Source organism: Lissotriton helveticus, chromosome 1_1 (genome assembly GCF_964261635.1).
Source record: "Lissotriton helveticus chromosome 1_1, aLisHel1.1, whole genome shotgun sequence".
In the NCBI taxonomy this organism is placed as follows: Eukaryota; Metazoa; Chordata; class Amphibia; order Caudata; family Salamandridae; genus Lissotriton; species Lissotriton helveticus.
The window spans coordinates 1056470655-1056493032 of record NC_136057.1 but is presented as its reverse complement, the minus strand read 5'-3'; the positions used below and the strand labels follow the sequence as shown (position 1 = coordinate 1056493032).

The following is a 22378-nucleotide window of genomic DNA, read 5'->3' as shown; positions in this document are numbered from 1 at the left end:
AAGCCATATCGGGCCCCTAGAGAGCGCAGAGATGGTCGTAGAGCCAGAAATTCCTTGCGCCTAGATGCGGTGGCATTAGAAACATCTTGAGATATGTATATACGTTGACCCTGATAGGATAATTGTCTTTTGGCTCTAGCAGCAGATAGGATGGACAGTAGATCCGTGAATTTCAAAAAAAGGATGATAACACCATGAGGTTTGGTAGAGGTGGACGAGCGTGCTCCAAGTCTGTGAGCCCTTTGTATGCTGATGGACGTGGACGGTGGCATGTCCAATAACTTCGGAAGGAAGGAGGTAAAGAAAGTGACTGGATCATCCCCCTCAAGAGTTTCCGGCAAACCATAAACGCGAAGGTTGTTCCTTCTATTTCGATTTTCCAAATCCTCTGTGTGCCATTGTAAAGAGAGGACAGTCTTTTCTAGAGACTCAATACGTTGCGTGTTAGAGTGGACTTCGGGAAGTTGTTGTTCTATGGAGGAGATGCGGGTGTCCATTACCTCCCACTTGTCCTTCAAAAGTTGCATGTCTCTGCTCGTGTCCTCAATGAATGGACGCAACGCCCGGATCTCTTCCAGAATTAAGTCAATGGAAGGTGAAGGAGAAGAATCTGGTGTAGGAGAGTTTTGCTTCAGCCTTTTGCCAGACAATGCGGAGGGTGATGACTTATTTGACGGTGGATTGCCTGAAGAAGAGCGCTGAGCGGAGGGAGTCGCCATCTTGATAGATTGTGAGGAGGCACCCAAAGTGGACGAACTTACAGGAATCTTCTCAGAGGGAATAAACACAAATTTGGGTTTGCGCATCCACACCATAGATGAGATTGAGTCAATAAGAACACACCTGTCAAAGGAATTTATATAGAAACTCCGTAAAGTGAAGAATAGAGAATTCGAACCACCTGAAACTCAATGGTAAAGGTTCTGGTATATTGAAAACATTGAAAGTTCCAACTAGAATGTTCCATACATAGCCTTTAATGAGTCAGTATACATCAACTCAATTGCAAGTAATATTTACTATATCAGCATCAAAGACGCGGGCTCCCTTTATTCTTGTGTGCTTGTCTGGCATCAGACGACAAGAAACATAAGATGTTATCATGCATAGGATCAGGTCGTATACTTAGTTAGTTGTACCTGCTGATAATCTAAGTTAAAGCCCAACGATAAAATCCAAGAGAACTTTAAGTAAAAGTATGAATTCCTCAGAGAAAAGAAATGCGACAACCTGAGAAAAACGGCCAGCCTTGAATTTTGCATCAACATGAAACGTTATGGGGTGTGAAGAAAAGCTACTATTTGATCATAGCAACCAGATGTCCATCATAACGTTGTTATGATATGAAAGTACCACACTATGTCGCATAGAAAAACTTGTGCATGCCTCAGAAACTGATATCCTGTGGAAAACCATATAACAATAACATTAGGACATGTCGAAGGTATTGATCCATAGGAAGCAGAAGGTCTCAGCTACAATAATAAAAGTAAGCGAGTGGCAGGGTGCAGGCAATTTGCAAAAAGCAGGAACCGCGACTCTCAAATCAGCCGCGGTAATCCTAAAATGGCGGCTGCAGCACTTCAAGGTGAAAACGCGCCTGAGCATGAAAGAAGGCGACAACAGCCATGAAGTATCCCCCAAAGCTCACCTCCAAGGTCCTTTGAAATATTGCAGGCAATGAAGTGAGGAAAATCTCTTCAGAGAGCGGAAGGATAAAAGTCCGTCGGAGAAGCCGCTGACGCTCAAGCACTTCGCAAAATGGCGGATCCCGGCATCGCGTTCCTGATATCCGGCTCCAAATCCTCAGAGAAGGTCTGAAAAAGGCACCATGAGGTACCAACTGCTCACAACATGTTCCGGTTTGGAAATCCGGTGAGTTGTGATAGATACAGCCCTCTTCACCGCCGGAAAGCCAGAAGGAGGTAATACGGCACGGAGGAGCTCTTCACCTAGCCGTCCATCCTGCGCGGCACTCAAGCCACGCCCCCATGAGGTGGCTTTTTAAGGTTTCATTCGACCTGGCTGTGTGCTCGCAGTCCACGAGCTGTCCCTGTGGAGGCTGCAGCGTGGCGGCAGTGGTCGAGTAAACTGTCACATTTAACTGAAGCAGTCGGACATGATTGTAAGATTACAGGGCCTCATTTATGAGGCCATGCGTCACTTTTACGCCGCTGGTGCGTCACTTTTTGTGACGCACCAGTGGCGTAAAAAATGCGCCTTGTTGCACCATATTTACAAAGTGACGCATCTAGGTAGATGCGTCACTTTGTAAACCCCTGAGCCACATTATGCCTGCTCCAGGTATAATGTATGCAAGGGGGCACGAAAGGATCATGGAAGTGACGCAGTGAAATCTATAAGATTTCACTGCGCCACTTCTAGGACACAAATGCGTCAAAGTCTTACGCCTGCTTCATGGCAGGCATAAGACTGACGCAAGCACTAACAACATGGGACTTGCCCATGTGAAAGTACACATTGCTGGAGTTGCGTCACTTTTGTGACACACTCCAGCAATGCATCACTTTTGCGCCTACAGTTACGTCAGAAATACTGACGTATCTGTAACTCCTTGCGACATGATGCGTCATATTATAAATATGACGCATCAATCATGATGCAAGGAGTGCGCACTGAGAAGTGACGCATCGCTGCTTTCACGCAGCGATGCGTCATTTCTCTTAAATGAGGCCCTTAGTGTGCAGACAGTGACGACGTAAGACTGCAGAGAGCAGAGAGTGGCTCTTTTGACTGCAGTAGGAGAGGTGGCTGTAAGGCTGCAATAGTCAGGGGGCTGCCTGTATGACGCAGGGGATGTGTAATACTGCAGTGTGAAGGACATCTCTTTAAATCTGCAGTGAGCAGTGGTTGCTGCATAAACCAGTAGGAGGTGCCAGTGGCTATTTAACGATGCAGTGGGTGGATGTCGATGTAAGGATGCAGTGGGCTGTGGTGGCTGTAAAGAGCAGCAGCAGGTAAATGTAGCTGATTAAGGCTAAGATGGCAGTGATATGACTCCAGAGATGCAATGGGCAGGGTGCTGTATATGGCAGTGGTGGTGGATGTGTATGCCTGCACTGGGATGACAAAGCAAACACAAGGAGATGATGGACGGAGCACTGAAACTTTTCAGACACTTACCCCAGTCACAGTTCTGGGTTGAATCCATCATCGTTCTTTAGCTCACTTCGCCACCTCAGTTCAGACACAGGTATATGCAAATAAGTCTTGACCCTGTGCCTCAAGGGAACAGTCCAGCCTCAACTGCCAAGCCAGGTCTTCCCTGAATCGAAAACGAGCATCCTGGCACCGGTTTCAGGGTAACACCCCTCATCAGCCAGGCTAGCTTGAATCCAGTGGCAAAGTGAGCAAGGAACCCACGTCTGGGCATACCCTGCCAACTTAGGGCAAACCAAGCAAACAGAAGGATGACAGTGGATGTGTAAGGATGCAGTGGGCCGGAGTGGCTTTATAAAACAGGAGCAGATAGCCATGAATGTGTAAGAATGTAGTGGGAATGAGAGTATCTTGTAAGGCTTCCTTGGACAGTTGTTGAATACATAAAGCTGTTGCATCAGTTGTGTTTTTGCAGTGTAAGTCTTGTTCCTTTTTTTTTTTCATCTTGTGTTAATTTTCATTGTTTTCTCTCTTTGTCTCCGTCCTTTGTTCACACTTCACACGTACCTTCTCTTTACTTCCTCCCGGTTACCCCCAAGTTAGATGCATTTTCCCACTCCTGCCCTTTTTCTCCATCCTTTTACCTTCTTTTTTATGTTCCCCTCGCTCCCTTCTCTTTTGTCCTTCTTCGCTGTCCCATCTTCTCCAGCTCTGTGTGTCCTATGTATCCTTACGCTTGCTCTGATCTCTTTCTCGATCAAATCCATTTCAGATGAAGCTCATGGTGTGGGGGTGTCTGGCAGTTCTGCTCTTGGGATGCACAAAGGCTCTTCACCTTCCAGAGTACCATGATTTTATGGTGGAGCTGCAATCTACAGGTAAGTCAGGTCAATTTGGGGTATCTCCTTACACAAAATACTATCAGGAGTCCTTGGGAGTTCTTGTGTGTACAGAATAAGTATAAGTGACATTTACTTCAAAGCTCATGACTCTCAGCTCCATTAATAGTTCTAACCTCCAGGGTTATGCTTTTCGTAGCAGACTTTAGAGGTTCAAACAGGTGTATTCACACCTCCCGCCTTGGCATACAAATTAATTTTTGACCAGTTGCAGTGGTCCCCATTGACTTTAGCAAATGCTTTCACCCCAGGTTTGTCTTTTGCTTGGTAAAACTTTACATTTTGGTCCTAAACCTTCACTTTCCCTCCTGTGCTCCTGGACCTTGAGCTCTGGTGGGCTTATTTATGAGAGCCCTGCTTCGCTTTTGCACCCTGATAAGTGGTACGAGCGTGGAGCTGGGCTCTCATACAGATTTATGAAACCACGCAAAGTCACCCTGCTTGGCTTTGAGTGGCCTCATAAATGATGAATAAGGCAACGTAATGCAAATCGCTGTGTCGCCTTACTCTGGGCCCGGGAGGCGTTCCATGGGTGTTGCGGCGGGTGTTCCCACACAATAGTTAACAAACAGAGGGGGGAGAGAGAGAGATCAGAATGGATTCATTCTCCCTGGGCATACATAAATAAACAGTAAGAATCCACTCCTGGGAAAAGAGGGTGTCTCCTCCGCAGTGGGGAACACCTTTATGTTTTTAGGCCCCCTCACACACCAACAGGCCCCTTGGTGTCATGCTTCATCATCGGGGTCATCGTACCCCTCTACGGGGTACGGCGTGCTGCGACCTACGAAGACGCGGGAGCACTCGTTTGGACTATGTGTGGTGTAGGTGAGGGGATTATTTAAATGAATACCTCCTGATCGATCCCTTCGTGGCTCCGGTGATAACCGGAGCCACGAAGGGATCGATCAGGAGGTATTTCCTCGTAGAAATCGTGCTAAGTAGCACACCAGATCCTGATGTATGGACTCATGAGGTTTATCCCCAACTGGAAAACAGTTGATCAATAGACAACGTTCTTCTTGTTTTGCTAGGTATATAACCTGCACTGTAATTTTTCCTCACTTTTATTAGAAATTTCTAGTATCAGTTAGAGAAACGTGAGTAAGGTGGGGATTTGTGCACCCCGTCCTGAAGAAGGTGTTTTTGGCACCGAAACATGTCAACGCACACATGATGGAGGTAACGCACATTGTCAGCGTAGAGACCTCCCATCTCTAATTTTAACAGGACCAGCCCGGGGGCTCATTAAATAATTTTTAGTCACCCCACGAGCCAGGTTCTTTTTAATTTTTTCACTATTTTCCAACCCCACTATACACTCACATTAATTTAAATAATCCCCTCACCTACACCACACATAGTCCAAACGAGTGCTCCAGCGTCTTCGTAGGTCGCAGCACGCCGTGCCCCGTAGAGGGGTACGATGAGCCCGATGATGAAGCATGACACCAAGGGGCCTGTTGGTGTGTGAGGGGACCTAAAACCATAAATGTGTTCCCCACTGCGGAGGAGACACCCTCTTTTCCCAGGAGTGGATTCTTACTGTTCCCACGCAATATCCATGGAATTTAACGTTGCTGCAGATTTGCAAATTGATGTAAACCTTGGGAAGCATCAAATCTGTACGCCTTTCGAGGTGAGGCGTAACAACAAGAAATATGTTAATTTTTCCTAGTTTTTCCCTTTTTCTATATGTTCTCATTCTACAGCAGACACATAGAAAGAGGAAAACACCTCGTAGGATTGTTTTTGTGCAGGAATGTGCTTCTTACTGCACACAACAAATTCTGTCTGCAATGGAGGCATCCTTGGACCATGGTGCAAGGGTGCCTACATTGGCTCTAGGCTGTCAAAACGTCGTCAGCGCAGGCAGAAAGGACAGGAATCCACATTATTAATTAATTAGGTGCATTCCTGCCCTTTCACTTTGGTGTAGGCAGTGCAGCAGCAGCCCTACAGCAAAATCCAATAAATAAGGCTCTGTGTCCTTGATGATAACAGATGTTGAGGGCCTCGGCACACAAGCAAGAAGGGGAGCTGTAACATGGAGATGATGGACATGTGAAATGTGGCTGTTCTCATTGCTGGGGACAGTGGGCCACCTCCATCCACTTTCCTGATGGTGCTCCCTTGTGTGAGTGGCACTTCCTTCTTGAGTGGGGAGTTCCTGAGTGTGGGTGTTGGTGTTTGTGTTAGAGGACTTGAGATGTGGCAGGATCCACACAGACTGTTAACAAATATTTAAATTGTCGGTGCTCTTTGAGAGTGCAGCACAATGGGTTCGTGGTAACTATCAAATGTTAAAACCAATATCAATGTAATCTTGAATTGAGTGTCCTCCAGGTGCCCCATATCATCATTTTAGCTCACACCTCTGTTCATTCTAGTGCCTGTATTTAAGCTTATATTTCACAATAGTATAGCATGTAGTGCATGCTATTACGACGCAGTCTGCCAAACTGAAAAAATGACAATTTTTTAAAAGTAAGGTCATATTTACTAAACTTCAAAGCTTACCCTTCAAGGACCCCTGTACTGTCACCTCCGAGAGCCCACGACTGGGGTACAATGAACTTGGACAGTTTCCAGCCTAGTGTGATAAACTCTGCCTCTATTCAGCATGATTATCACAGCGTCGCTCTCCGCCCAGAGTCTGGGACCAGCTCACCCTGCCCCAGTATATCAAGCTGTGGTACTGGCTGTCCGGGGGTACTGGGTATGGACATTACCTTGTTGGGGATCAAAAACTGAATTACACCTAAAGGATAGAATCAAGAAGTAATCAACACATCAAGGTCCTCGATAAGAACTCTGAAATGCGACACTGTAGGTGGACGTAAAATGGTAGTCATTATTTCTGCACACAGTGACTTCAGCTTAACTGCTGTACATGGCCATCTTTTTGCTCTCATTATAGTGTCTTCTGAGAATTTCCTGAAATGGGGAGGCTTGTGTTTGAAAAGTAATGTGTCAGGGTGCATGGAGAACATGGCAGGAGCACATATGGAGGCGCCGCTGCCGCTTTTAAGGCCTGGTGTCGTTGGCCCTCTTCGACATTTCCCTACCACCCACTTCAGATATGTCGTCCCAGGTGGGTGTGGTGAAACACACGCCCCTTGCTTCAGGGCAACCACTGCCCTCGTGGTGGCTGTCGTGTTGTGGTGCAGTCTAGTGGTTGGGGGGCGGAGCTAGGAAGGAGGAACAGGAATAGGAGGGACAAGGACTGAAGGGGCAGTTATGAGCAGGGCATGAAGGAATAAAGATGCAGTGAATATACTCTCCGGCTCCTGTGGTAATTAAGGGGAAGGCATGACAATGGCGACGAGGGTGGGATGGTAACTGAAGCCCACATTGCCAAGACCCCTGCCGCCCGTGGACGGCCAAGAAAACAGAGAGCCTGCAGCCTGTGTCAGCGCAGCGCGTGAGGAGCGCGAAAACGGAAGGCTCCACATGCCGTGCCTGAATGCTGCCCAGAATTCAATAGAGCTGCCTGCACTGTCAGAGGGCCACCGGAGTGTCCCTAATTCGGGAGAAATAGCCAGCAGACACGGTGAGTCTGCAGCCTGTGTCGGCATAGCCTACGGGGGTTTGGAATCAGGATCACCCCTCGCAGTGCCTGCGTATGCCGCCCAAAGCGCTGTGTCAAAGACACTACTGCCCGTGCCCCAGACCCACCGATCAACATAGCGGAGGTATTGCCCGCTGACCTGTGTGCCTCCGGAGAGTGGCCCGACTCCCGAGAGCCTGCAGGGGTTCCGACGCGATGCTCGGAAAGAGCGCGGAAATCGCAGAGCACCCTGTGAGCCAAAGAAAAGCTGCCGAGAACCGTCACTCACCCCAAGCCCAGCCGCGTGAATGTTGACCCGGCTGGAAACGTGGAAGGCACCGAAAGAGAGAAAGCGAAGACCGGACTCAAGACCGCCTGCCGATAGCACCAAAGAGGCGTGGGGTGAGTCCTGAGTGATCACGCTCCCAAGTGATGAGTCAGAAAACCAGAGACTTTAAATTTGACACTCACATGAAGAAAATCTTGAGTAAATATAAGCACAGTCTGTCTCGAGCGGCGGCCATCTTGGAGTCAGGCGCCAGCCATAGGCCCCCATTGAATTGTATGTGTCGGCCATGCTAGAGTCAGGCAGTTGTGGAACCTGCCAACAAGTGTGAGGAAATACAACCCTCTGAAGTTAACAGAAAAAACACAAGTAAATGCAAGAGGCTTAACAAAGAAACAAGCACAGGCAAGTGCAAGAAAGAACAATAAGCAAGGTGCAAGAGACGGAATAAGACCGACACACATACGAGACTGCGTAAACACAAGAAATAGAATAAAGAAACAAACAGCGGTGAAGACGAGAGGAAACCACAATATGCGCTGGCAAACACAAGAGAACAAGTCTGGTGAGCGCACACAACAAATATAAGCAAACACGAACAACCACGCGCAACAACTACGCCAACGGCTGAGTGACGACCAAGTTGATCTCAAGAACTCAAGTCCGTCTACCTGAAGCCTGCGTACTACACCATCATGCCTGTGAGGAAAGACACGCATAAACCCAACCCCTGCATTGGAGTACCTCCTCCAGTGGCACAGACCAGCGCCCACTGTTTAGGTCCTGAATGGTCAAGGTGGCTGGAGTCATTGGACGAATTCCTCACAACGACCGGTGAGCAGAGGGATAGCAGACGTCGACTACTACTGCTTCAGCTGGTGGGTCACGAAGGCCGACGTTTAATCAAAACATTTTTAGCAAAGGACACAGAGACATATAGAGGACTCAGAGAGACGCTGCTCGCTCATTTTTACGCGAAGGAAGACGTAGATCATGAACGCACTGTTTTCAACGCAGCACGGCAGGAACCATTAGAATCCTTACCAAGCTTTATTACCCGGCTGCAACGTCTAGTGAAATGTTGCCACTTCGACACCTTCACAAATGAAGATGCTATCCGACTGCGGGTGATTGAAGGCTGTTCAAAACCCGACACCAAGCGCAAGATCATTCAAGGGCGGTTCTCGCTAAAAGAGATCATCAGGAGACCCGAAATTGGAGAGCGGGTCACAGCGAGGGAAGCGTCCAAAGAATTCCACCAGGACGCAGGAAACAATAAGAGAAGAAAAGAGTCATTCTCCATGTCCGTGAGGAAAGCTCAGGAGTCAAACAAAACCCGAGAGAGGGAGGGCGAAAGCGAACTAGAGGCAAGATGTCATGAGAGACAAAGTGACAGGGAAGCAGGAAACAAAAAGAGAAGAAAGGAGACATCCCCCATGTCCGCGAGGAAGGCCCAGGAGACAAACAAAACCCGAGAGAGGGAGAGCGAAAGCGGACTAGAGGCAAGATGTCATGAGAGACAAAGTGACAGGGAAGCAGGAAACAAAAAGAGAAGAAAGGAGACATCCCCCATGTCCGCGAGGAAGGCCCAGGAGACAAACCAAACCCGAGAGAGGGAGGGCGAAGGTGGACCAGAGACAAGACACCATGAAAGACGAAGTGACAGGGAACTCCCTGAGTCACCAACACAAAGGACAATGGATAAGGGTGTACGAAAGACTGGGACAGCCAGGAACAACCGGATTGACATAACGCCGAGAAGTCACTCACCACACTACTCTGGAGACATATCAAGCAGTGACACAGACCACACAGAGGAGGCCGAGACCGGTCTACTCAATGGTCATGATGAAAATACCAAACACCGGCGAGGGGACAAGTCACGTTATATTCGGAAACTAACATACTACTCTGGAGAACCATCAAGCAGAGACACAGATCACACAGAGGAGACCGACGACAGTCGACTCAACGGTTATGAGGAAAGGACCAAACACAGGCGAGGGGACAAGCCACGCCATCCCCAGAAACCGATATACACATACACTCGAATGACTCAAGACGCATACGCTCAAGCCATCTGTGATCAGGAGAAAACAGAGAAGATTCGAATATTATCCCATGACCAAACCAAGGAAGTAAATACGGGGCTAGCAAACAAACCTGTCACAGCAATAACACAAAAGATGCACCCAGAGGAGTGTCTCCTCGATAGCATCGACTCCAAGAGTGTGTCATCGCTTCAAGAGATGCACCCAGAGGAGTACCTCCTCGACAGCGTCGACTCTAGGAGTGCGTCATCGACCGATTCAGAAAGCATGTCCGGACAATCACTTAAATCAACAGAATCCTGGTACCGACAACGGTCACGGTGTCCACCACTTGAAAACACAGGGGAAGCAAAGACCGTCGTCCCTGTCCGAAACAACACACCTCAGGCCAACACCCTGCAATGCCTGAACTCTCCACAAGACAACATGCCATGCCAGCCCCAGGAACATCATGACGTGAAGAATATACCGTCACCGCTGAAGGGGTCAGCAAGGCTTACACAAAAGGGACACAAAAGAAGCACAGATGCCGGTGACTGTACCCACTGGGCGGGAAGGGACCACCCAGTCACCCTACCCAGAGGGGCCAACCCGTTGGGAAAGAGAGGTCACTATCATCAGTCAGAAGGGAAACGTGCACCTGGGTTATCTGGTATGCCTGTCCACGGACAGGAGGACAGGGAGGCCCCTGACCGAATAAGACAACGAGAAATAGAAGTGCATGCAGGCGCTCGGAAGAAAACTAAAACAACGGACACACGTGTAAGAGATCAATTGCCACTCAAACAAGAACTACAAAAGAAAACGGACAGCCGACATCTAGCGGAGCCATCAACAGCCACATCACAAGAAGCGACACTCCTGTCAAGACAGCCGGAAAGACACAATGAAGTATCTCCAACAGACTGCACCCTGCTGACACCTGAGAAACAGACCGAGTTTGAGTTTGTAATGGAGATGTGTTTCATGACTCAAACAGGCGGGCCGCAGCCCTGTGCAGCTGATCAAGGAACTATAGACGCTTTGAGAATCAACTTTGTTTGTTAAAAAGGGGGGAGATGTCGTGTTGTGGTGCAGTCTAGTGGGTGGGGGGCGGAGCTAGGAAGGAGGAACAGGAATAGGAGGGACAAGGACTGAAGGGGCAGTTATGAGCAGGGCATGAAGGAATAAAGATGGAGTGAATATACTCTCCGGCTCCTGTGGTAATTAAGGGGAAGGCATGACAGTGGCGACTGAATGATCAGAGCATCGCAGGGCCATGGCTGCAGTCTCAAGCAAACTGCAGAATGCAAAGTGACGTGAGATTAAACAAGCTTTTGCAATGCAATAGGTCTTGAATTTCCTAGAGTTTAAGCTATTGGCATTGTAAATGACAGTGCCTTTTATTTATCTCTTTTGATAATTAACACATAAATAAAAGGCATTGTCATTTACAAAAGCTCTAATTCTTGTAAATGCGAGACCTTTTTCATTTCAAAGAAGTGGCCGCCATTGTCCCGGGCTGCTTGGAAAGTGAGAGCGTGCATGGCACGCTGAATGTTGCAGGAAAGCATGTCTTGCCTGCAGCAGGAGAAACTCTTGAAAGAAAATAGTGCTTACAGACTTAATAAGACATTTCGTGTAACAACAGAAGTAAAAGGGCCAGTCCTCATGGGAGGTTACAAATGAAGACAAGGCGATACTAAGTAGGGACTAACAAGCCTATTAACAAATCAGAAACCAGCATTTATAAGGGACAATGACACAAGTCAATGAAAAATATGGGCGGAGCTTCAAGTCTTTACTGGAATACAGCATGCGCTGCCAGGCTCGACCTAAAAACGAAAACTAGATAAACATTTCTCACCTGACTAGAGAAAGTGGGAGTCTGTATTATCTGAAGAAGTGGATTCACACTCTGCTGCGCGACGTCAATGGAAGGAAAATCGATTAAACCCAGTCAGCAGCAAAAGGTTAATTGAAGAAGGAACATTTCGGTGTCTAGATAGAAAATAATTCTTGTCACTAGGAAAATGGATGTGGAATTTAAAGAAGGATATTCATTTAAAACACTTTTCACCACTTTTAGAGGTGCGCATTCCAGCCATGGCCTGCTCCCTGCTCATCTACGTCTTTATGGACGGCCCCAGTCTTTCCTAGACCATTTCCCAGATACTGAGACCCACGCAGAAGGTGGCTCACTGCCCGGTGACTCAAAAACACACAATTCTCAGACTTCTATCAGCCTGGTTTAGCTTGGTTTTTCTTCTTTGTGCTGCCTGTAGAGCAGCTCGATGCACACCTGAGTTACTTAAACATGGTTTAGCTAGAGTCCTCCTCAAACTCTTCTGCAGGCTCGATTAAATATGTTTCTCTTGCGTTTAGTCTACATAAAACTGATGTTTGTTTCCCAATGTTATTACATGGTTGGAGGGTCTTTAAAGTCCACCACTAATTTCACCACCAAGCACTTTGTCCCATAACACAATAACCACATGTGAGTGGTCCTCATGCAGCGCTGCACCCGAGAAGTTGCGACTTGAATGACTGATACTACTTACCCAAACTGTTTGCAAATGCTGAGAGCATAACAGTTGGCAATGGGTCGCCTACGCACAACTGCCCAGCAGCCCAATCCACGGAACAGCAATCCAGACTCGGTGGCCACGGAAAACGGCACCGCCACGGAGGTGGCACATGTAGTGCTCTCCAACAAGCTGGATTCAGTGCTTGCGGCAGTGGAGAAGAGTGGAGCTACACTTGATCAAACCCGCTCTTCACTCGAGTAAAACATTGATAAAGTTACTCCGGATTTTACCCTGCTGCGGGCCGATCATCATAACCTGAGGGAGAAAGTACGCCAGCAGGAGCCAACACTCGCGGAGCTGAAACTCGTTGCACAGAGTCACACCGCAGCCCTACAAGACTTAATTGATCGTGTGCATGAGTTGGAGGATAGGTGGAGGACGCCGAGGGGTGGACCTGCCAGAAGGTGAAGAAGGACGCAAACCTGAAGAATTCACCGAGCCTGGATCAGTTCACTGTTGCCCACTGGCATACTGTCCTCCCAATTTGTTATTGAGAGAGCACACCAGGTACCAGCACAGAAACCCCCGCCAGTAGCCCCCCATGCCCATTCCTATTCAAAGTCGTAAATTAGAGGGTCATAGAGACACAATACTAATAAAAATCCGCAAGCTGGCAGACATTCAGATAGGCAACAGCCAAGTTATGATATTTCCAGATTACACCTTCCACAACCCCTGTCCTGATGAAGACCCTCTAGCAAGGTTCATCCACGCCTGCATTTCAACTGGGTCGAAACTTCGACCCTCCCTCCTGTGCTCAGCCTCCCTTATCATTTATTATTATTGATTTTTTCTGAGGCATGACTGTCCCAAATATTTGTTCAATTAATTGTTTTATTGTGTAATAATTCTGTTGTAGTTTGGTCTTGCTGACCTTTTCTTAAGTTCTTATCTTTTCACTATCCCAGCACTACCCTCCCTATTTCCACTCTTATAGGGGCACACTAAAAATGTGATTCAATATGTATTCCATTTTATGAATAACTCTTATACAAAACACGTTGTGATTAAAAACAATGGTGCTATAATCACTTGTGTATCTATTTTTATCCTTGTTTACAAATTGTGCTTATTGCATAGAATGACTGCACAGCAGACGGAGAGGCCAAGTGTATGGCACACGCTATTCTGCCCACTCGTGCGGTGTACTCATCTGGGTGAGAGCTGGTATCTCGTTCATAAGCGAGGACGTGCTAATTGACCCAGAAGGAAGGTACGTGTTAGTCAGTGGGCGACTTAATGGCCAAAAGATACTTATAGGCTCCATCTATGCCCCGAACATCAGTCAGTCATCTTTCCTAGACAGCCTAGCAAAGATATTAACCAAATGGGTTGGGATCCCCAGGCTCCTTGGAGGAGACTTTAACTCTGTGCTTAACATAGACTTGGACAGGTCGTTGCCGCCTCTGACCAAGACGACAGTGGCATCCAATGCACAGACCCTCACAGACTGGCTAGCACACTGGACACTCTTAGACATATGGCGCACCATTAACCCAGACGCCTGGGTCTACTCATACTATTTAGCGGTGCACAGAATGCACGTGCGTTTGGACCGTGTGATAGGATCCCCTGCGTTGCTCCCCTGGTCAACCTGATAGAGTACCTAGGCAGGGCACATTCTGACCACAACCCCTAACTACTGCAACTTGCCTGGGAGCCTGAGCGCACCCCTGCCCCCACATGGAGGCTCTTAACGGCAGCATTAGAAGAGCCAGCATTTCACTCGATGCTAGGGTCAGCACTACTAGGATATTTTGAACTCAATGAAAACACAGCAGGGGACACACTTGTGGAGTAGGAAGCCTTTAAAGTTACAACAAGAGGTCATTGTACGGTTGCGACCTGGAGCATACGTAGGTAGCTAGATTCTAGCCTAAGCAAAATAGAAATGAAATAGATGGGGAAGAAGGGGGAAGGGATGCGCGTCACCTAGAGAAGCGGCGCACAGAACACACTGAACTCCTAGAACGCCTTCGCTGCCACAATTATGCTGCACACACGGACCGAGCTCATGTCACCGCTGATCGGGCGGGCCGTCTTCTGGCCTGGCTAATTCATCAGGAACATGCTCACAAATCGATAGGTGCACTGCGCACTAGCACAGGGCTCCTAGTACATACACAGCACAACATCCACACCACCATGGCACAACACTACAGTCAACTGTACCAGTCCCAAAGCTGCTGCAACACACACACCCTAGCAGCCTTCTTAGACCAAATACACTTGCCTGAAGTAACGCCGGCACATAATGAGATATTGAGCGACCCGATCTCACTGGAGGAAATCCGGGAGGCAATATCGTCCTTGGCCACAGTGACGACCCCGGGACCCGATGGGCTCCCACTAGAATACTATAAAGCTTATTGTGTATCGCTAGTCAAGCTCTCTAAGTAACAGATGTAGAAGCAGAGCAACTCCCTCCTACGAAGCGCAAAGCTCATCTAGTATCACTGCCCAAGCCTGATAGGGATCCAATAGACATGAGTTCCTATAGACCCCATCCTCTACAAAAACTTCGACTACAAACTGTTAGCAAACGTCTTAGCAGACAGATAGGCGCAAGTTGTTCCCACTCTGGTCCATTCGGACTAAAACGGATTTGTGCCATCCCGAAACACCTCACTCAATCTACGTCGCTTTTCCCGAGTTGCAGCCTTCTCTGTATGCGCGTAGCAGAGGGCGGGTTGCCTCATACTTGATCTCGAAAAAGCCTTCGATTCTCTCGAGCTGGATTACATGTTCCCCACTCTTGAAAAATACAACCTAGATCCCTCTTTCCTGAACCTGACCCGCCTGCTTTATATAAATCCAGTGGTAAGGGTGAAAACGGGCCATACATATCAGACACGATCCCAGTGCGAAAAGGCATGCGGCAGGGCTGTCCATTGTCCCCCCTCCTCTTCGCGCTTGCGATGGAGCTACTCGCAGAATCAATAAGGTCACATCTGCATGATGGCATTCCATTAGGAGATGGCACACATACAGTGTCATTGTATGCTGATGATCTACTGGTCTATCTCAGAGACATATTTGATGTGCCTTCGGCGAAGGGAATCACAACTCAGGGCTTGTACTCAGTGGCAAGAGAGTGCTGTGGACTGAGGGCACATTCCACTACTTAGGCATACAAGTGTATCGCCAGCCGCTGGATCTCTTTGATAGTAGCCTGGACAGGGCACCAACTGCCATCAGATCCCAGATGCGATTCTGGAGCATGCTCCCACTGGCAGTCACAGGAGAAGTGGCACTGGTAAAGATCGTGGCTTTGCCAAGGTTTTTGTACTATTTTGCCAATTTGCCTATCTATATACCCACCTCTTTTTTCACCCCCTAAAGAAGATGGTCAGGGACTTCATCTGGGGCCCCAGTCGGCACAGGGTGGCGGTAAAGAAGCTGTAGACCAGGGAGACCTAGCAGCACCCTGTTTCGAATACTACTATCAGGCAGCCCAGCTCCATTGGATTGGCAGGTGGATGGCAGACCGTCAGCAAGGCGACAAGGCAACCATGCACCCACCATATATGCCCAGCTCCTCAAGCTTTTTTATCCTGGCGCACGACGCGACCTTCGGAGCTCCTGATGTTGAATGTGGTGTACAAATGCTATCGAAGAAGCCTCTGCATAACCCGAAGCATTACGCCCTACGCCCCTGCGCTCCCTCTAGAAGACACTCTAGGGGTCAGGCAGTATTTGCAGCTGCTGAACTGCTACATTTTCATGAGGCAGGATATCAGACTCCAGGTGACTTATAATGCGATGGCTCGCTCGCTCATTTCGTACGTGACATTAATAGAAATTGAAGGGCTCCCTGCAGGGCAATTCCTTCTGCATAGATCGCTGATGGCCACGCTAACAGTGAAATGGGGTGACCTCACCACCGAGCCACAAACGCATCTCTGTGCAATACTTACACGTCATGGAACAAGGCAGACATCTTACGCGCGGGTTGGCGCCCTCACTGAGACAGCATGCAGCGCTAAGCCTAGACCCTCTTCGGCACAAGTGGGAGCACGACCTGGGCCGGCAATTTTCAGACAAAGAATGGGCACAAGTACTGACCAGCCCAGTACAGATCACCAGAAATATGAGATTCAGACAAATACATTATTATATTACGCAGAGGGCATATTTCACACCTGTAAAATAAACAGATATTTTCACTGTTCCGACTCTGCCTGCCCCAGATGTGTCGTCCCCGACGCTGATCTCGTACACATGCTCTGGAGTTGCACCAGCCTCGGCTCATATGGAAGGGCGGTGGCAGACGTACTTCGCACCTGCACTGAGAGAGACATACCCTTTGACTGGCCGGCGTACCTACTACACAAATTCCGTAGAACACGTAACCTCCAGGTTTTTAGATCTGGGCATAGTGACAGCCAAAAGACTGATCACGAAAAAGTGGAAGGTGCCCAACCCCCCCACATATAAATGCATGGAGACGCTCCACTCTTGCATGGGCTAGAGCAGAGAGCATAGCGATCCGACGTGAAGAAACCATGGGACTTAGGAAAACGCCTATAGCCGCATACTGGGATGTAATCCTGACAACGCTACAACAGAGTACAGATCAGCCAGACTAGCCCCTGCAGGCACCTGATCTACCCAAGTGATGCCACGCATGTGTCCTGCATCTCCAAGCCACTCAAAGACACTTGACCTGTTGTCACCAACCGCATGACGATATCCGGGGCAGGCATTGGCCGGGGGACAGCAGATGGAGTGGCGGGCGTAGGTGCAAGGGACTACTCACATACGCACACACACACGGAACCAGTCTCACAGGATACTCCAACTCGGGTCCAAGTTTACCCCCCTTTCTTTTTTGGCCCTGTTCCCCTAGTTCTTTAAGTTCATCATGCATAGGATTATCTTAACAGCACTGCTTATCGTATATCGCTCATTGCACGACATAACTATATACCAGGCTCACTGCCCTAGACAGACATTATGAGCCCAGATGAGTGACACTTAAAAGCATCTGCACGTCGTCATGGAGTCTCTTCATGAGGCCTGCGGTGATTCTAATGTAGAGTGTATTTCCATAGTCCATAGCTGGTGATAAGGGTCTGCGTAAAGATCCTTCTGGTGTTGGCTGGGAGCCTCTTCAAAATCTTACAAAGCATGCAAAGGGTGTGGATGCAGGTTGATGAGACCGTGTTGACTTGTTTCTTCATGAGTAGCTGACACGCCATAGATGATGCCGATGTTGCAGGCATGGTCTGTCGGAGTGGAGGGTGGACCGAGTTCTGCAAGCCACCATTCGTCGTTCCATGGCTAGGTGTTATTCCCAAAAATGAGGCCTTCCCTCTTGTCCATGTTGAGTTTGTGACCGTTGTCCTTCATCCAGTCTACAATCTTCCTCATGGATCTGTGGAAGTTGGTTTTGGTGGTTGAAGGATCTTCAGACAGTGAGAGGATGAACTGGTTGTCGTTGGCCTATGAGATGATGTTGAATCTGTGTGATCTGATGGTGGCAGCCAGGGGGTAATGTAGGTGGGGCTGAGGGACGATCCTTGGGGGGCTCCGCAAATGATCTTCTTTTTGCTCCGAGGTGAGCGGTGGGAGATGTATCCTCTGGGTTCTGCCAGTGAGGTATGAGGTGATGCATCTCAGGGCGTCTCCCTGGATCCCTATGTGGTGAAGTCTGTTGATCAGGATGTGATGGGAGATGATGATGAATGCAGTGGAGAGGTCTAGGAGGATGAGTGCTGCCATTTCTCCGTGGTCCAGGAGGGCTCTGATATCATCGGTGGCTGCGATCAGGGTTGTCTCAGTGCTGTGGTTAGCTCAAAATCTGGATTGGAAGGAGTCCAGGAGGTGTGGTCTTCTTGGGTTTGGGTGAGTTGTTGGTTGATTGCTTTCTCAAGGACTTCTGCTGGATAGGGAAGGAGAGAGATAGGCCAGTCGTTCTTTGGATCGGCTGACGGTTTCTTCAGATATAGTCTCACTTCAGCATGTTTCCAGTCCTCAAGAAAGGAGGCCACAGTGATGGAGGTGTTCAGGACTTTCCTGAGCACTTCACTGATTGTCTTGCTTGGAGGTTGAAAATGTGGTGGGGGCATGACTCCATGGGTGCTCTCGAATGTACAGCGTTCATGATGGAGATAGTGTCTTGTGTGGTGAGGGGGTTCCAGTTGTTAAGCGTGTGTTCTGATTTTGTCTTCAAGGTAGTGAGCCGGTTAAAGCTATTGGTGGCAGAGGGTTGGATTTCAAAGTTTTCGTAGATGGCTGAGATCTTGTTATGGAAGAAGTCAGCAAGGTTGTCGCGCAGTTCCTTAGAGGGTGTAATGTTCTCGGTGGCTGTGGGATTGGAGAACTCCTTCATGATTCCTTGCTGTGGCATGTGCTGGCTTTAATGCGGTATGCCAGGGAATTCTTTTTTGTTTCTTTAAGAAGGTGGGGGTATTGGTTGAGAGCGATCCTGAAGGCGGTGCGGTCTTCTGTTTTTTTACTGATGCACCACTTCCTTTCTAGCTTCCTGCAGTTGCATTTGGTGGAGTGCAGTTCCTTGGTGAACCAGTAAGGCCTTTTGCTTGGTACTTTGACTTTGGCGGTCTTGGCAGGGAGATGGTGTAAGAGCATTCTGTGATCCAAAGGAAGTCGTTTTTTTCTGGGTCTTGTGTAGAGACTGGGAAGTAGGGACAGAGAGCGGTGTTCCACTGACCTTCTGATACCTTTTCCAGTCTCGGGCGTGGTTCAGGGCGATATGGTGCTGAAGTGGGTGGGTCCTGCAACGGTGAAGTGGGATGTTGTGCAGCGCATAGTGTCTTTATAGAGGATGCCGATTTCACCTCCATGTTTGTTGGTTCGGTCCCGGTGTGTTATCTTGTATCCTGTACTCTGCAGGGATGGACGTGGCGATGTCTGGTGCGGAGGTGGGGTTTAGCTAGGAAGATTACATCCTGGGTGAGGAATGAGATTGTGTCCCAGACCTCCGTGGCATGTTTACCAATTGATCAAGCGTTGAGTAGGATGCATTGGAGTTGAGACTTGGTGGTCTCGGGCGATATGGCGGATGTGGCTGCATTTGCGGTGTCTCTGGTGTTGTTGATTGCTTTGGTGCTTTGGTGAGGTTGCAGTATCGGCAGAAGAATGGTCCTTTGGTAGTGCGCGGTGATGTGCAGCAGCAGTGGGTGTTGGTGCATCTGGGCTCGGAGGTCTGCAGCTGTGTAGCTTTGTGGGATTTAAGATCCAGAGGTCCTGGGGCTGGGTGCGGTCTAGGCGTGGACGGGCGCAGACAAGTTTGTCTTTGGTGCACTGGTGGTGCGCCTGCTGCGTGCGACCACGCAGCAGCCTCCATAAGAAGTCCTGGGAGGTGGGACGGGCCAGCAGGAGGACAGGAGTGGAAAGAGACAGAATTGGCAGGAGAATCGGGGTTTGCAACAGCAATTCGTGATGAAAACAAAAACAAAACAAATTACCACTCAACAGTTGCTTATGATGAAATAAAAGTGGAGGTAAAAGAATTTAGGCAAAGCAAAACAGGGGAGCTAAGCCAAAGGTAAACAAATAACAAGGCAAAAACAAACCGAAAAGTTGAATCCACTCAGCGGGATCGAACCAGGGGTTCGGGGAACTGCGGCTCAGTAACTTAATCAGAAAGCCAAGGCAGAATGAGCGGTAGTGGGAGAGCGGCGAAACTAGACCACGAAGGTCAAGAGTTACTCACAGGGGCCACTCATTGGCCTTCATAAGTAGTCCTCGGAGGAGCCGGCAGGAGGCGGGAGGGCGGGATTGGGAAGCAGCAGGAAGGGCGGGAGAATCCGCGTCAAAACAGCAAAACACAAACAAAACAAAAACAAAACAAATAATGAAATTACCACTAAACAGTTGCTTATGATGAAATAAAAGTGGAGGCAAAAGAATTTGGGCAAGGCCAATCAGGGCAGCTAAACTGAAGGCAAACAAATAACAAGGCAAAAACAAACCAAAAATGTTAATCCCCACAGTGGGATCGAGCCTTGGGGGACTACAGCGCAGTACCTTAATTAGGGAGCTAAGGCAGAACGAGCAGCAGCAGGAATGCGGCGAGACTAAACAAAGGACTCAAAGAAAAGACAACGCATTTCCAACCATGCACTCAGTGTACCTTGCTATCCCTATGAGTAAGCGCATCAGCGCCCCACATAGAGGTAGTAAGCGCTATCCAAATGTTATAATTAATACAATAACAATTCTGTAATGTGGCACTGTTGCTGTGGCGTCTTGGGAGAACTTAATTTCTTTGCGTCTTGCTGGTTCAAATTTCTTCACGTTTTCTCTTTGAAGCCTGCTTCCCCATGGCAAGCAGTTCCTGCTTGTTTTCATGAAGGGTACATGATGGAACAAGATCAGCCTGTAGGGACGAAGCTCTCTTATCCTTTTTATTTTAATCATATTTTATTGAGTTTACATTTACAAAGTTGTGAATTCCAGGTCTCCAATACTTACACTTTAATGTAAATTTCCCAACTGGGTGTCCATAATCCAGCAGAACATTTGCACAGTCTGCATCTCCCTCCCACATAAGCTCTCCGTTTCTGATGTATTCCTGTGCACCCAGCTCAGAAAGCTCTTCCTCCCCTTGAAGGGTACTGACTAATCTGAGCTGAGTTTAGTTGGCTCTGGAGGAAGATGATCACTTCCACTCAAAGTAAGTAGTTGAAAATCCTATATTAGAGGAAAATGCCAGTCTTGAACACAAATGTAGTCACTTGGACCTTTTAAAGTACCAAGTTTATAAGTCTGGTTATCCGGTGAGTCCATTTGAAATCATCCATTCAGAGAAAAGAAATTGCTCATTTCTGAATGTTTTTTGCATTGACCGAGCAACCCTTGAACTTACGCACCTAGGGAAACATGCCAACGGGATTAAGTAATACTTCATTATTTCACCAAACTTAATATCCTTGTGGAAAGGGACCATATATTGAAATCGCTCATGATTATTGTTGGAAAACAGCCCTCTCTTGAGGGGCACACCAAACGTTTTGCCTTCCTCCTCTATTTGCTGAATCTTTTCGTTGGGTTTAGGACGCTGAGCACTTTACCACTGGTACCCAGTGCTAAAGTGCGTCTATTTTTTCTTCTAAACATGGTATAATTGTTTTACACCTGTTTGCCATATTTAATTTACTTGTAAGTCCCTTGTAAAGTGGTATACCATATACACAAGGCCTGTAGATTAAATGCTCCTTGTGGGCCTGCAGCACTGACTGTGCCACCCACACAAGTAGCCCTTTAAAGCTGTCTCAGGCCTCCACTCAAAAGCCTGAGGTTGCAGTTTTACTGCCACTTCGACTTGGCATTTAAAACCCTTCGCCAAGTCTTAAACTCCCCTTTTATGACACATAAGTCACCTCCAAGGTAGGCCCTAGTTAGCCCATAGCTGACCTTGCGATGCGGCTAGCGCACGTAAAGTGGTTTTATTTATTTATTTAATTTTCCCTATCCAGTCGTATGTCGACTCTACCCCGCCACCCCGCAACACCCAGCCCTGCCCCAGCCCCACCGCTCTTACCTGTACCGGCCGCGCCTGGTGCTGTGTAAGTCAAAGGTAGGACATGTACTTTTGAGTTTTGCCTGTCCTGGTAGTGAAAAACACCTACAGTCGTTTTTCACTACTGTGAGGTCTACTCCTCTCTTAGGTTAACATTGGGGATTCCTTAATAAACATCGAAGTTTTAATTCCTTATTAGAAGGGAGTAGTTTTGTCATGTTTCTATATCTGTAGCATGGTAATGATAAATCCTCTTTACTGGTAAAGTTGGATTTAACATTATTATTTTAGAAAGCCACTTTTAGAAAGTGGGCATTTCTCTGCTCTGTGTGCCTGCGGCCTATCTTCAATACACGTTTGGGGTCGGTGACAGTTGCACTTTGGGCATGCACTCTAGATAGCCTCAAACACAGGAAGG

The 22378-nt window shown here is 48.1% G+C and overlaps 1 protein-coding gene across 1 annotated transcript in view; it reads left to right on the top strand.

The window, feature by feature from the left end:
• LOC144820736 (natterin-3-like) overlaps positions 1-22378 on the top strand; it is a 61446-nt gene that overhangs the window by 5749 nt on the left and 33319 nt on the right. The window contains exon 2 of the mRNA XM_078677956.1: positions 3893-3998. Coding sequence (XP_078534082.1) covers positions 3893-3998 — 106 coding nt within the window. The remainder of the gene's footprint in view (positions 1-3892; positions 3999-22378) is intronic.